We start from the raw sequence: 15,024 nt of genomic DNA, 5'->3' as shown, positions 1-15,024 counted from the left end.
GAAATAAAGTTGCGTCTTTGCTATAAGCTATAACTTTTGGCATGATGGTAAGCGCTTGATCCTAACAATATTGCTACAGCAATATAAGGACAAAGAGATTTACATACGATGCTCATTGACCTAGAAAGGTTTACGATAAAACCCCGATAGAGGTCCTTTGAATATATTTGGAGTGTAGAGGTGTACTTGTGGCCTACATTGGAGCAATTAAGGTTACATACGATGGATCCAAGACTTGGTTAAAATAGTGAGAGGTGACTCAGGATCCCGATCATGATAGGATTGCTTGAGGAATCAATGCTTAACTCGTTTCTATTCATCTTAGTAATGGACAAATTAACACGAAATATTCAAGGGGAGGTATTGCGATGTATGTTATTCTCAGGTGGCAAAGCATTGAATGATGAGACACTGATGGAGTCAACAATAGGCTGAAAGTTTGGATACAAGCTCTAGAGTGCATGTTCAGTAACATATCACATGAGCCGAAGGTGAAGATTGATGCACAATTCGTACCTAAAAGAGAAAATCTCAAGTATTTTGGGTCAATACTTCAAAGAGATGGAGAGATTGATGATGATATCACACATCGTATTGGAACAAAGTGGTTAAAATGGAGGCGCATCTCTGGGGTAATATGCGATAAAAATGTGTTGCTAAGGCTTAAAAATAGTTACAAAGTGATGGTTATACTAACAACATTGTTGTATGAGGCATAGTTCTACTCAGTCACCAATGTCCATGCTCAAAAGATGAAGGTATCAGAATGGAGATGCTCAGATAGATGTGTGGTTATGCTTGGTAAGATATGATTAGGAATGAAGTCATATGAGACAACATTAGAGTGACCTCTATGGCAGACAATTAGCGACTAGACTATACATAACACAACTTCAACTTACCGAGAACATGACCCCTAGATATGAATGTTTGGAGAGGTTGAAGATTAGGATAAAAAGTTAGCAAATAGCCAAGTGCTAATGCACATCATGTAGGAAAGGTAGGGGATATCTAGCCTTGTCCTCTCCTCGATCTCCTTATTAGTAATATTATTTAATAGTGGCGTAATTTCATTTTTTAGTATATATTACTTCATTTGTTTTGTATCTTGCTATTTTTAATGTCATTTTCTTTCTTGCAATCCTTGTTTGAAAAAAATTTCCTTTAAATTGAGGGTTTATCGAAACAACTTCTCTACCTCCTATCAAGGTAGATGCAAGATTTGCGTATATCGTATTCTCTTGATACAATTAAATATAATCTTAAAATATTTAAAAATTTTGTACTCGATTAAACACGTGGAATAAAAATGAAATTATAGATAACTAAGAAAGAGGACACGGTAGTCAAAAATTAGAAGGAGCTGACAACGCACAAAACGGATAAAGCAGTATTTCGCTTTGGTATATATTGCGCGACTAGTTTTGTAAGAGATAGACGCGTAAAGGGTAGGCTGTGATTATTCCGTGTTTGTCTTTTTCAATACGCGCTTTTCCCCCCTTGACTCTCTCCCAACTCTTTTAACTAAAATCCCTCTCTTCTTCCACTTTTTTTTCCCCCTATTTTCTTCCTTCTCCTATCTTCTTCTTCTCTCTCTCTCACACACACACACACACAAAAGTTTGGGATTCAGATTGTAATTGAACGGAATAATTACAGATGATGAGATTGTGTTATCGGCCGTTGGAAAGGTGTTTTGGAAGGCGGAGTGGTGATGGACTTTTGTGGCATACGGATTTGAAGCCTCATGCATCTGGTGACTTTTCTATGGCTGTTGTTCAGGCTAATTCATCTCTTGAAGATCAAAGTCAAGTACTTACTTCTCCTTCTGCTACCTATGTTGGTGTTTATGATGGTCATGGAGGTCCTGAAGCTGCGCGTTTTGTTAATAGACATCTCTTTCCTTATTTAAACAGTACGGTATCTTTCTCTTTCTTATTGCGATAATCTGTTGTTAATTAGGTTTTTGTATGTGTACGATCTAGTTTAAAAGAGGTTAGGGAGAGAGAATTGTGATTTTTGTTAGTTTAATTATGAAATGTTTTGTTGATCAGTTGCGGTGATACTTGAATTTGCCTGATTTTATGTTGAATTTTGTGTACCTCTTTTATCTAGGGTTTATTTTTAGGTCTTTAAAAGTTGTCTCCGTTTTACTTTTTAGTATTTTTGGTTTTGTTTTCTGGTTGGAGAGTTCAAACATTGGTGTTTTAGGTTAACATTAGTAGCGTGGTCTATTAAAATGCGCAGTTACTATTCGATCACTACCTCTGTGGTTGATAGATTAGTATTGTTCTTATTTTGCAGTTTATCTAATTTATTTGCTTTCAATTTGGTGTAGAGTTTCAGAAAGAGCAAGGGTGTTTATCATCAGAGGTGATAAAGAGAGCATTTAATGCAACAGAAGAGGATTTTATTCGATTGGTGAAGCAATCATTGCCTTCAATGCCAAAGATTGCTTCAGTTGGATCATGTTGTTTGTTTGGTGCTATTTCGGGAAGTGAATTATATGTAGCTAATTTAGGAGACTCGAGGGCAGTTCTTGGACGCAGAGGTTTTGACGGGGAGAGAAGTAAAGTGGTTGCAGAAAGATTGTCCACTGATCATAATGTTTCATGTGAGGAGGTGCGGAAAGAGGTGGAATCACTTCATCCCGATGATCCATCTATAGTGGTCTATTGTCGAGGAGTTTGGAGAGTTAAAGGCATAATTCAGGTGAGCTTGCTTATTTGGTGCTTACTTTAAACCGAATTTGTCGCCTTTCTTTATGGATGACGTAAGCATTTTTGGTTCAATGCTGTTGTTGTGATAGCTCTAAATAATGTTGATTGTGAACAATCCATTCATTATAAGTGAACTGCGTTTTGGAGTTCTCTAGCTTTCCCTGTTTTCCTGTTTTCATTTTTGAAAAGTAAAAGCACGACTTACGGGAGTTTGCTTATGAGATTCCCACTTATCTTGGTTATGGGCAAGTCATAGCTGTAATCTCAAAATGTTGTGTTGTTGTCGTTAATGGTTGTCTACCTTATGGTCAATGATTCGCCATTGCTTTGGCGTAGCACGTTTAGTTGGATTTTCTTGAAAATATTTTCATTCGTCTTCCTGAGAGTAGCTACAGAGTTCTTTAGTGTGTAGAATTGAACTGAAATTTTGTTCTTTCTGCTTCCTTTTCTGGCCCATGAACTCATTTTGTGTGTAGGATCTTTTAGTTATGTAAATCATGAAAGCTAGTAGTCGAGGTATTATTTGATCCTCTCAATTTCTAGCTCAGCTTAATCCCGGCTGAATCACAGAAGTTGTTGAGTTATTAAATCCAGCAGAAGTGCCCTACTTATTGTTTTCTTCTTAAAAAATGTCCATATTGTTTCATGTACGTAGTATTTGGACGTGGTGTATACCTTGGTGCTTCCCATTTTCCCTTTTATGTTGCTGACTATACCTTCGATTCTTGAGATAGGAAGATTTCATAAGGCAGAGATTTGTGATTTCAGAGAATATTTATCCTCTCCCTTTTTACTTTTTTGGCTATATATTCTAATGATCTTGATTTTATTCTTTATGTGTTTGTAAACGTATGAACATTATCCTGGGAAAGTAAGAGAGAATATCTGCACTTTGTTTGTAGCCTTTTTGTGTCTCTGCTCTTTACTCTAGACTTTGTCATCTGAATGTGTGAGAAAGATACTTATGCATGGTACCTTTTATTTGTAGCCTTTTTTCTGTCTTTGCTCTTTAGTCTAGACTTTGTCATGTGATTGTGGGAGATAGATACTTATACATCGCACTTTGCAGGTCTCGAGATCCATTGGAGATGCCTATCTTAAGAGACCGGAGTTAAACAGAGATCCTATCTTTCAAAAATATGGAAATCCTGTTCCTTTGAAGCGGGCTGTAATGACAGCAGAACCTTCCATTGTTACAAGAAAAATTAGAACTCATGACTTATTTGTGATATTTGCTTCTGATGGTCTCTGGGAACAACTAAGTGATGAAGCGGCTGTGGAAATAGTCTTTAAAAACCCAAGAGCTGTAAGTTGACCTTTCTTTTGTTCTTATTTTCTGTTGACAAGTTATGGAAAAATATGTACATTTTGTTGAGCTGCTAAACAGACTTGTGCTTGGCTGTGTAAAGTCTGAACGCAAGTCTGTTTAATCTTAGAGGGGATTAATAATGGCTTTGATGACATTCTTGTTTAAGTCATCTTAGCAAACTAGATACCTGTTTCTCGCTTAGATGTAGAGATAAGATATGGGAGTGGTTCTTGCTATTTCGTTTGTTTGATCCAATAAATAAGAGATTTTGTACAATGATGGACTGATCTTTTGGTTGGTGTACTTGCAGGGAATAGCTAAGAGGCTGGTGGGAGCAGCACTTAAGGAAGCTGCTAAGAAGAGGGAGATGAGGTACAAGGACATAAAGAAAATAGAGAAGGGGATTAGGCGTCATTTCCACGATGATATATCAGTCATAGTGATCTATCTTGATCACCAGAAGAACTCTTTCCAATCCAAAGGCACCGTTGGCTGTATCTCTCCGCCTGTGGACATATCGTCCTATCATTCAGATGGTGTTGCAGATGAACCAAGTGGTTAGAGTTTCTTAAAACAGGCAACTTATAATGGGTACAGTAGGATTATGGTAGTGAAAATGATATGATGCGTGGAAAGAATGCTGATTATTGTACATAAAATCACAGTTTTGGGTGTCTGGTTGAATGCATTGCCAGCACAAGCTTTCAGTTTAGGAGCTGACCAAACACATTTTTTTCCAAACGGATTCTCCTTTCTTTTTTCCCTTTATTTTTTATATATATAAAAAGATAAATAGTTAAATGGATGTCCATTATTTTGAGTTGAAATATGTTTTTTTATTACGTACAATCATCCTAAATTTCTGTGAGACCAGACACTTTGTACATTCCCAGATTTACGTTATACATATTTTCTAAGTATTAATCACTAATAATTTCATGTGACGATGTTTAAGATCATAAGATTAAAGAATATTTTGTATATTTTACATTTTAGTTTAATACTATAAGATTCAATAAATCTCATTTAAACTCTATTCCAAGTTTATGTCAGATCAATAAATTGAAATGAAGGGAGTACAATCTAATAATGTAGAAGTTATTTATTTATTTTCTCGATAGTAGAACTAATGTGTGTGAGGGTATTTTTTTATCAACTGTTATTTGTCCGTAGTAAAATCTATCTAAATTAATACTTGATAAATTAATAATATATCCAAGATAATATTTTCCTCCAGTTTTGACTTGAGTCAATGAAAAAAATCACTCATCTCGATAAGATAATAAGATAATATATTTTTAGAAGCCCTTATATAAATATATAATCCTTTTTATTATTATAAATTAATAATTCTTTAAAGGTATAAATATATGTGTGAAATGCTAAACATCTTTTTTGCCAAGTTTTATTCCGAAAATGGAAAAGGGTCAAAAATACCCCTGAACAATTGGAAATGGATCAACTATACCCTCCGTTTGATTTTGGGGTCAAAAATACCCTTACCGTTAGTGTATTGGCTCACTTTTACCCCTCAAAACTAACAGATGTCATGTCACCTTAAAAATCACATAAAACAATAGTATTTTTTTGTTGACTTGGAAATACAAATGGACAAAAAAATATATAAAATAAAAATAAATTTATCTTTCACTTCTCTTTCTTTCTTTGAAGAAAAGAATGAACCTGTGGCTTTGTAAGAAATTTTTCTTCATTTTTTTTCATTTGAATTTCTTTCTTATCTTCTCCTTCTTCTATACTTTCAAAAATTCTATTATTCCTCTAAGATAAATTAATTATCTCCCTTATACACAATAATTTTATCATTATTCTTTTGAATTTCAAGTTTTCAATTCTCATTGTGGCAGCAGATAAAGGAAAAAAAACCTCAGAATTTTGATGAGGGAAAATAAAACAACAGAGGTTTCAATATTATTGGCTGGGGATAATTACTCCATAAGTCAAAATCCTTGCACAATTTTATTTATTGTATAATTTCCTGTAGTTTCAATTCTTCACAATATATTTTCCTATGCTATTAATCTTCTCCAATTTCAAAAGAAAATTAAAAATTGCCAAGATGATGAGAAGGCAACCGATTGAGTCAAAATTTCAACGCTTAACGGTTTTTTAATAAGTTTCGCCGAGTTTTATGAATGGTATCTACATCATCTTCGGGTAGGAGAACAACAATGGCAACATCGATGTTGTAGATTACTTTCGATTGGATTTGCATCTTTGCTTTCAGTGATTTCTTTTGCAGATCCATGACTATTTCACTACAATTTACTCGTTAGGTCTTTTTGTCCATGTGTATTTCCAAGTCAGCAAAAAAAATATTGTTTTATGTGATTTTTAAGGTGACATGGCATCTGTTAGTTTTGAGGGGTAAAAGTGAGCCAATACACTAACGGTAAGGGTATTTTTGACCCCAAAATCAAACGGAGGGTACATTTGATCCATTTCCAATTGTTCAGGGATATTTTTGACCCTTTTCCGAAAAATTACTTCTACTTTTTATGACTATACAGGTCCGTAATCCTAATATTGATTATTTAATATTCTTTTATGTATTTCTTTTCTTTTCTTCGTCTTTCCCTCAATTCAATCACCTTCTTCCTTCAAATTACTGTTCATTGGTGTTCTCGGTTAGATTTAATATATATATATATATTATATATATATAATTGTAACTGTTTTTACCATATTTGGGGATGCATGTTTCTTTCCTATTTGGTTATATTTTGAAAAATATTAATTAATTGAAAGAAAATCCATTATTTGGAGAGTTTGTGTTCGACACTCTTTTCAGGTTTTGATCAATATTGGCCGTATGCAGTTATAATTTATGTTTTTTTTTTTTTCTGGAATAAATTTGTGGTGATTGCTATTAAGCGTATAAGCGCACTTCACTTTGCACATCATGTATTCGATAAAAGTCCTGTTCATATTTCTAGAACAAATGTCTATTGATTCAAATCCTTAATTTCCCTACAATTGAAAGCGATGTATGTTTTAAAGTGCATGTGCTCAGAGACTTGACAGAGAATAGAGATGCAAACAGTTTCACTTTCGAGAATAAATCAAATTGGTTAGCTTTTATTGTAGCATGTAGAAGAAATGCTTGTTGGATTGTTGCTATGTCTGCTACAGTTACAATAGTTGAAGATAGACTATCAAGTATTTGAATTAATGTAGAAAAGAGACATCTATATGATTGAGAGAAGTTGATAATCAAGTTGACGTCAAAAGGTTGGTGATCAAGTGTAATATTGATACATTCAAACTTACATCTCAATTAAGAAGTACAAACGGTCGAAGTCAATTATAGAACTCAACTGGAGTTCGTCAACCCCTCCGTAGTCCCACACTTAGACAGTGGTGTCTCCCTTCACTGTTGGTCGTCACGAGCTACTAGACAGCTCGTCTTAAGCACCGGCCATGGTCCGTCTAGTGCTCCGTTGACTTCAGTTTTCACTTAGGTAGCTAGTGGTTCCACTGTCACTCTCCACGAGCCATAAGATGGCTCGTCTAATGGACCACGGCTCGTCTGGGGCCTCGTGGTGTTAGACTTGAACTCTATTCTTTCCAAATCACTCCCACGAGCATCTTCACGGCTCGTGCAACACTTCACGACTCGTGTAGCCTTTCGTATAGCTTCTTGCACTTCATTTCCCATCTTTCTTCTTGTCCTTTGCATCTAAGTGTTTCACCTGTACAACATAAAAGAAACCATCATATCCACATAAACAAGCTCGACTTCTCACACTAATCCTTAGTTTTGAGCGTCAAATGTTCTATGAGTTCACGACACATCAACAAATGATCATCATGATTCATGATTCTTATGTAAGTGGTCATGTTTTTGCTGAGTATTCCGTGCTTGTGAAAAGTAGGAATTATGTCGATCTAGAACAACAAATTTCCTCTAGCTCCTGTCATACCTGAGATTATACATGATGATCATCGTGAAACAAAGGGAATAATATCAAATGTATCCTCCTCTGCTGCTTGACAGCCTAAGGAGAAGATGATCATGCAAAAAAATAGCTAGGGGAAATGTGTTGGCTCTTTAGAGGAGGGTGAAGTGTTCATGCTCCGAATTGAGATCGAACATATCTTAGATTAATAATTAGTATTAAATTCATTTTTAATCTGACATATTTTTATTGATTTTCTAAAGAATATCAGGGCCCGTGGAGTAGAAGTCGAGTTTATTACTGCACAACTATGCACAGAGAGTAGAGTTGGATTTTGCAGGAACTCAGTGCAAGTGTAAGTCCACGGAATAAGAAATTCAATGGTGTTGGTGTTTCTCTGGCTATTTACCTATTGACAATTGCTAATGTCATATCTTATCATATAATGTTATGCAACTATATTGATTGTATATTTGTGTCATCTTTTTAGACACTCAGATATGATGGTTGCTACCTTTTTCTTCAGTGGATCGAGCGTAAGGATGTAAGTTACCCATGTTCTCCTTCCAATTTTAGTACGGATTAATGTGGTGTTAATGTATGTATGCTAGATAGTAGATGAAAAAATATCAATGAAATTTTCAAATTTGTGTGTTATATATATCTTATTTGTGCTTATATTATAATAACCTAAAACAGGAACTAGACAGAATTAATAGCCAACAACAGAAGACATTTAGAGTATATTATATTTTGTTTTTCTTGCACCACTAATGGAAGAGAAGTCTTTAGAGGAAAAGAAGTTGCAGTTAGCTGTATTATGAGATTTTTTGTTATGTTCATATTTTTGGCATAAAAATTATTGAGCTCTTTGGTTGTACATTTGCTTTATGCTCTCAGAAGACACTTGGTGCTTCCCATGAAATGATATTTATATCCTCTTTTGGTAAAGGAATTTTTTTCTAGCAATAGATAATGCTTGTAAGATCCTTGGTAAAAGTTATAAATCTTGTGCTTGGTGTATTGTGATATGTACTGATTGAGACGCTAATAAAATAAAATTAATTTTTTTTCAAATAAGAAGTTATTTATAGTCGTTGAGGTACCTACCTTTTCACTCAACTTTTAAGACTATGATCTAAAGCAACTTCACGTTGATATATATTGAAATAAATATCGGACATTCATAAATATTGGGCATGTACGTTCACGAGTAATTATCAATTTATATTTATATATGTGAATGCCTAGAAAAGAATATATAATAAGTAGTTAATAGTTATTGAAAGTTACCAAATAATTAGCATAGGTAAATTAATAGAAAAAATCACTCTAGCATTCCACTTTATTGTCGTAATTAAAGGTTTGTAACAATCAAAATAATTAGGAAAAATTACTGAAATACACGTCTTATGTTTTCCTTATTTCTAATATTTCCTTCTATTTCTAAAAACCTCTAAAATTCCTTATTTCTCTCCTAATTCTAAATTATTTTATAATGTATCCGAGCTAGTTTTTAATGTATTCGAGCTAGTTTTTAATTGTATCCGAGCTACATATTATGTATTCGGTTTATTTTATAATGTATCTGAGCTACATATCATGTATCCAGTTTATTTTATAATGTATCCGAGCTAGTTTTTAATGTATCCGAGCTACATATTATGTATCCGGTTTGTTTTAATTTTTCAGGGATTAATGTAATTATAAACTAAATAGGGATAGATTGTAATTTCATATTAAAACTATGTGATTCCTAAAATTTATACTAAACAAGGAAATTTCTAATTCGGTTAACTTTTGACTTCACGATTGTTAATGATCGACAACATTGGATTTTTATTGATCATTACTAGTGGTGGCAAATGGGCGGGTTGAGTCAAATTTGGGCGGGTTGAAAATGGATCAACATAAAATGGGTAATAATTCAAATCACCCATATTTGATATGGGTAAAAAAGGATTGGGTAACAAATGGGTTGGGTAAAATACTAGTTTAGCCATATTTTCATTTGTAAATAGTACTCTACTTAAGAATTCAACATGGAGAAAATATTTTAGTCCTTTTTTAGATGAAAAATGTTGAAAATGCTTCTTTTAGTTTTATTGTATCATAAAAGTAAAAAAAAATCCTAACTTTTCAATATAAAATAAATTTATGTAACAACAAGGAGTAAATATTTTTAATTTCAAAGTAAATGAATAGTTGCATTTTAGGACTAAAACATGCTTAATGTACTTTAACCAAGATCAATACTAATGCATGATTTGCTTATTTTACACTATTATTTATTATCCAATATAAAATCGAACAAATAAAAATATATAATTATAATTAACAAAAGAAATGTACATTTAAAATATATTTTTTGGAGGGACAAAGACTCCACCTTTTCAATTATAGAGAAAAATAATTAGTTCTATAGAAGCACATAAAAAGGAAGAGAAGTTACAATTTCTTTTTAGTGATATCATGAATTTTGAGTGAATAAAAGTTATAAGTTTAACTCATTCAGTTAATCCATACTTTACTCATATTTTACCCATATTTTTATGGGTTGAATATTGGTATCAACCCATATTTTACCCATGTAAAAAGTCACTCACCCAACCCATTAAAATATGAGCGGGTTGGGTGGGTTACCAAAATATGGGCTCATTTTGCCGGCGTTAATCATTACTGACTAATAACGATCAGATTAGAATTTTTAACAATTGCATTTTCTCTTACTAAAATGACCTTTTTCCTTGTAGCATTCATTGTACGAGAATAAATGAGGGTGAGGAGGGGCGTGTTTATTATCAAAACCCAATTCAAATTCATGTTAGGGCGATCAACTATAGAAGTGTAACGATCTTTTTTGGTAGTTATGGGTAGAGCAATGGTAAAAGAATTAAGTCAAAAAACTTTTGTATAGTGTCTGAAAAATCTAGGCTAGGCCAGTATTAGATGGAATCTGAACAATGTGAGGTCTAGGGTAATTCGAGAATGGATTGGGTGGTATGTCTAAACTTGGATCAGATTTCCTAGTAGCTAGGACATTAAGGAATTCACATGGCCTTTCAAAATCGAATTCAGGTGAGTAAAACTCTCGGTATCAAATTTGGCGTTAAGGGACTAATATAGAACATCAAGATTCAAAGGTGTTTTGCGAAATGAGGGTTTTAGGGAGGATTTATGAGTGTCTATCTCCATGCAAGTTGTTATAGTAGGTATCGTGCCGATGTAGGGGAATAAATTAATTTTCTCTATAGCGGGTGGACAGGTATGGCGATGCCGCTTAGCGGGTGGGGCCGCTGTAGCGGGGTTAGTCGGGTTTTTGTGCATAAAAAGTCTCAAAACCTCTTATTTTCTACAACTTTGTTCTTGGGAAAAGGAAGGGCGATATATTGCAGCTTTCTTCATTTTCTCCACCAAGATATTCGATAAAGGTAAGTTAATTACTTCCCCAACTTGTATGATTCTTAATCCTTAGAATCTAAGGTGTTACTCTTGGGGAAGGGTTATAGCCTGAATTAATGGTGGAAAAGACCCTTGTTGGGTGGATGATCATGAGAATTGCTTGGGGTTTAAGATTTGATTGTAGTCTGAGTATGATTGGGACATTATTCATTAATTGTTATGTTAATTTATTGTTTTAGACCACGAACAAGTCGTAATTCATAACAAGGGGAGAACTCAAGTTCTTTAGAGTTTCCAAGACTTGATTCGAGGTAGGTGGTGGTTGTATGTTTTTTCCGTTTACGCTATATGTGCTTATTAACTGTGTTGTTAGTAATGCATGCATGATATATGATTAGGGAAATGAGAAAGATATGTTGTGAATTGAAAGATGTTTTCAGTCACATGCAATGAATGAGTTACATGTGTGATTGTGTTTCATTGTGGTTGTGATTACGTTGTGTTGAAGATTAGGATCGGGTACCACGTCGACACATACTATTGTTGGAACGGGTACCACACCGGCACACTAACATCTGAAACAGGTGTCAAGCCGGTACAAGGGGAACATGTACCACACTGGTACACTAACTATGAGATTGGATACACCGTTACACTAATAGTTTGTATGTGTGGGTTCCATGAGAGAACTAAGCTAACTTGTTGTGATGTAATGGTTTATGTTTATTGTGTATATCAATTAAAGGTAAGGAACGAGAGTCCGAGCTATGTTGTACTTATGTTTGTGACGGTATATTATTTGATTACTACGTTGTGGTTGCCTATGCATATTTCATATACTAGAGCTAGTTGATGATCATACCAGTACGTTGTGGTTGTGTACTGATACTATACTTGATCTTTCTTTGTTGAGTACAAGGCATATGCATGCGGCTGCTTTGAGATCTTAGTTGTGAGATGCACGACATTTGATCCAATGGTGAGATACCTCTTCTGAGCTGATATGGATTCTTCCCTACCTTGTTGTTCATCTTTTCGAACATAAACATTTTAGACTTTAAATTTATGTTTTCTAGTTGGGGTTGCATTCTCTTATCCTAGATTTGTGAGATGTTTTAGTATTATGACTTTGAGGTTGTAGGGAGTTCATTCCACACTTGTTTTATTGATTGGTTGAGTTTATGTAAATCGATCTTTTAATTGTTTTAAATTATTTTCTTAGTATTTCATATCATGACTTTGTTTCCTAAATGGTTTGATGGTTTAAGTTTTGGGTTGGTAGTTGGTTCTCCCATCGGAGGGTTGTGTGAATGTCACTCACCACGGGTTAGGATCGTGACTAGAAGTCATTCATATCTTGAGGAGATTGGTAGAGAAATACAAGGTGAGGAAGATGAACTTATATATGGTGTATATATATATATATATATATATATATAAAATAAAGTATGGGGTCTTTGGGGATATTTGGGGACTAGAGGTGTACATGTAACATTAGAGTGATTAAGGACATGCACTATGGATGAAAGATCCAAATAAAACAATGAGGAGACCTTAAACACTTTTCAATTGTTATGGAGTTGCACCAAGGATCATCTCTTAACTCATTTTTATTTGTCTTGGTGATAGATGAACTTATGCAGAATATCCAGGGGGAGGTGTCATGATGAATGCTATTTGCAGATGACATAATATTAATTGACAAGACGCATAATGAAGTTAATGCTAATCTAAAAGTTTGGAGATAAGACCTTAGAGTCTAAATGATTTAGGTTGACAGGTCTAAGATAGAGTACTTGGAGTGTAATTTCAGTAATATGACTTATGAAGCAGATGTGCAATAGTGCAAGTGAAGATCGATACACAAGTCATCACTATGATAGAAAATTGCAAGTATCTTAGATCAATAATGCAAGAAAATTTAGAGATTGATAGTGATATTAGACATTGTATTGATACGGGATAGATGAAAAGAGGTTCATATTTGATGTTTTGTGTGATAAAAATGTACTACCAAGACTTAAATATAAATTTAATAAAGTGATGTTGCATAAGTTATGTTGTATAGGCAAAATGTTGTCTTGTCAAGAGAGAAAATAAGGATATTAAAATAAATGTGTGGGCATACTAGAAAAGGTATAACTAGGAACAAAGAAATTAGGGGCAAGATGGGAGTAACCTCCACGGTGGACAAGATGAGGGAAACATGACTGAGATGGTTCAAGCATGTCAAAAAAGGAGATACACAGATGCCCCTATGAAGAGGTTGTCCATGGTGGTTTTGAGGAGAGGTAGAGGTTGACCGAAAAAGTATTAAGGAGATGTGATTAGACAAGACATGACATCTATTAGCTTACTGAGGACATAGCCCTAGATAGAAGAAAATAATGGCCCAAGATTAGGGTAAAATATTAGGAGATAGTCGAGCATTGTCTAACTTTTCTTATCAAAAATATTATTATCATTACTTTTCTATTATCTTATTCTTCAGTTTTTATTATTGCATGCAGTTTTTCTTGCATCATTTATCATATAATTTGTTGTTGCTATCAGTAATTTAAAAAGTATTTTAGGGCAAGTCTTGGAGCATGCAAATAGTAAAAACACACTGGGTAATATGTGGGTAAAAGAATTGTGAGATGCAAGTCCCATCAGTTTGGACATACACTTAGGCATTGTGTGATCTTCTATTTGAGGCATAACCTCGAAAAATCTTTCTTTATGAAAATTAAGATAGATAAACAAGTCCTTAAATTAAGAGAAAATGCATCAAATCACCTTTAAACTTGACATCAAAATTTACTTTAACTACACAGATATTTTAGTGCCCCAGTTAACAATTTTCAGGTGAATTTAGTCTCACCCTAACACTATAATATCAGTCTCACACTGGAAAGTGCATTACATACGTGCTTCATCAATGCCACGTTAAAGCTACATACAAAATATATTTGAATTTATTTTTTAATTTTCCTTTTGTTATTATTGAAAGACATCTTTTTACACCACAAAATTATAAAATATCAAACAATGAATCACCCAAAATTCAAAAAAAGTTGTATCAAATTTTTAGTTCTAGTGTAGGCACAAACCTTATTGATGAAAGGTGTGGAACTTGAAGGTATAACTGAAGATGTTATTATTAAAAGGAATAAGCTTCAATTTTTTATTCTCATTGTTAAAAAAAAATAGCTTCATTTTTAATTTTAACTGGCATTGTTGAAGATATTAGCTTCAATTAAGGGGCAATAACAATAAATTTAATGATGTTTATGTATCGTTAGTTTATATAAGAAAAATGAAAAATTATAAGAACAAAAAATAGATGAGGATGAAGGTGCAAACAAAGATGGGAGAAGGGGTGGTAGGAGAAAGAAAAATGACGTTGGGTTGGGGGTTTTGAAGAAGAAGAAAAAGTGTCTTGAGTGTATTGGGGAGGGGAGTATGAAGAATGAGAAGTTGGAGTGACGTATTTTGAAGAAGGAAAAAGGAGGGGGGGGGGGTTCAAAGAGGAAACTTCGATTCCCCACCCCTTTTTTCATTCTTCAAAATAACCCACCCAATTTCTCCATCTTCGACCTCCCCAGCCCCTCCCCAACACACCCACACACTCTTTCTCCTTCTCCAAAATCTCCACCCCAATCTTGTTTCTCTTTCTCCTACCACCCCTCCTCCC

General features: G+C 34.0%; 1 protein-coding gene across 1 annotated transcript; it reads left to right on the top strand.

The window, feature by feature from the left end:
* Positions 1-1,456: 1,456 nt before the first annotated feature.
* On the top strand, positions 1,457-4,868 carry LOC102581889 (probable protein phosphatase 2C 63). The gene is made up of 4 exons (XM_006353901.2): positions 1,457-1,915; positions 2,339-2,712; positions 3,790-4,026; positions 4,340-4,868. The coding sequence occupies exons 1-4, from the start codon at positions 1,660-1,662 to the stop codon at positions 4,589-4,591; spliced, it is 1,119 nt and encodes a 372-aa protein (XP_006353963.1). The 5' UTR covers positions 1,457-1,659; the 3' UTR covers positions 4,592-4,868.
* Positions 4,869-15,024: the final 10,156 nt, after the last annotated feature.

Source organism: Solanum tuberosum, unplaced genomic scaffold (assembly GCF_000226075.1).
Source record: "Solanum tuberosum cultivar DM 1-3 516 R44 unplaced genomic scaffold, SolTub_3.0 scf00165, whole genome shotgun sequence".
Classification (NCBI taxonomy): Eukaryota; Viridiplantae; Streptophyta; class Magnoliopsida; order Solanales; family Solanaceae; genus Solanum; species Solanum tuberosum.
Note: the sequence above shows the minus strand (reverse complement) of the source record. Positions and strands in the feature narration are given on the sequence as shown.

Bases quoted from the DNA above. Each gene is read 5' to 3' on its own strand.
- LOC102581889 (XM_006353901.2), top strand. From the start codon at position 1,660: ATGATGAGATTGTGTTATCGGCCGTTGGAAAGGTGTTTTGGAAGGCGG. The intron at 1,916-2,338 runs GTACGGTATCTT...AATTTGGTGTAG, and splicing joins TCTCTTTCCTTATTTAAACA to AGTTTCAGAAAGAGCAAGGG. The intron at 2,713-3,789 runs GTGAGCTTGCTT...CGCACTTTGCAG, and splicing joins GAGTTAAAGGCATAATTCAG to GTCTCGAGATCCATTGGAGA.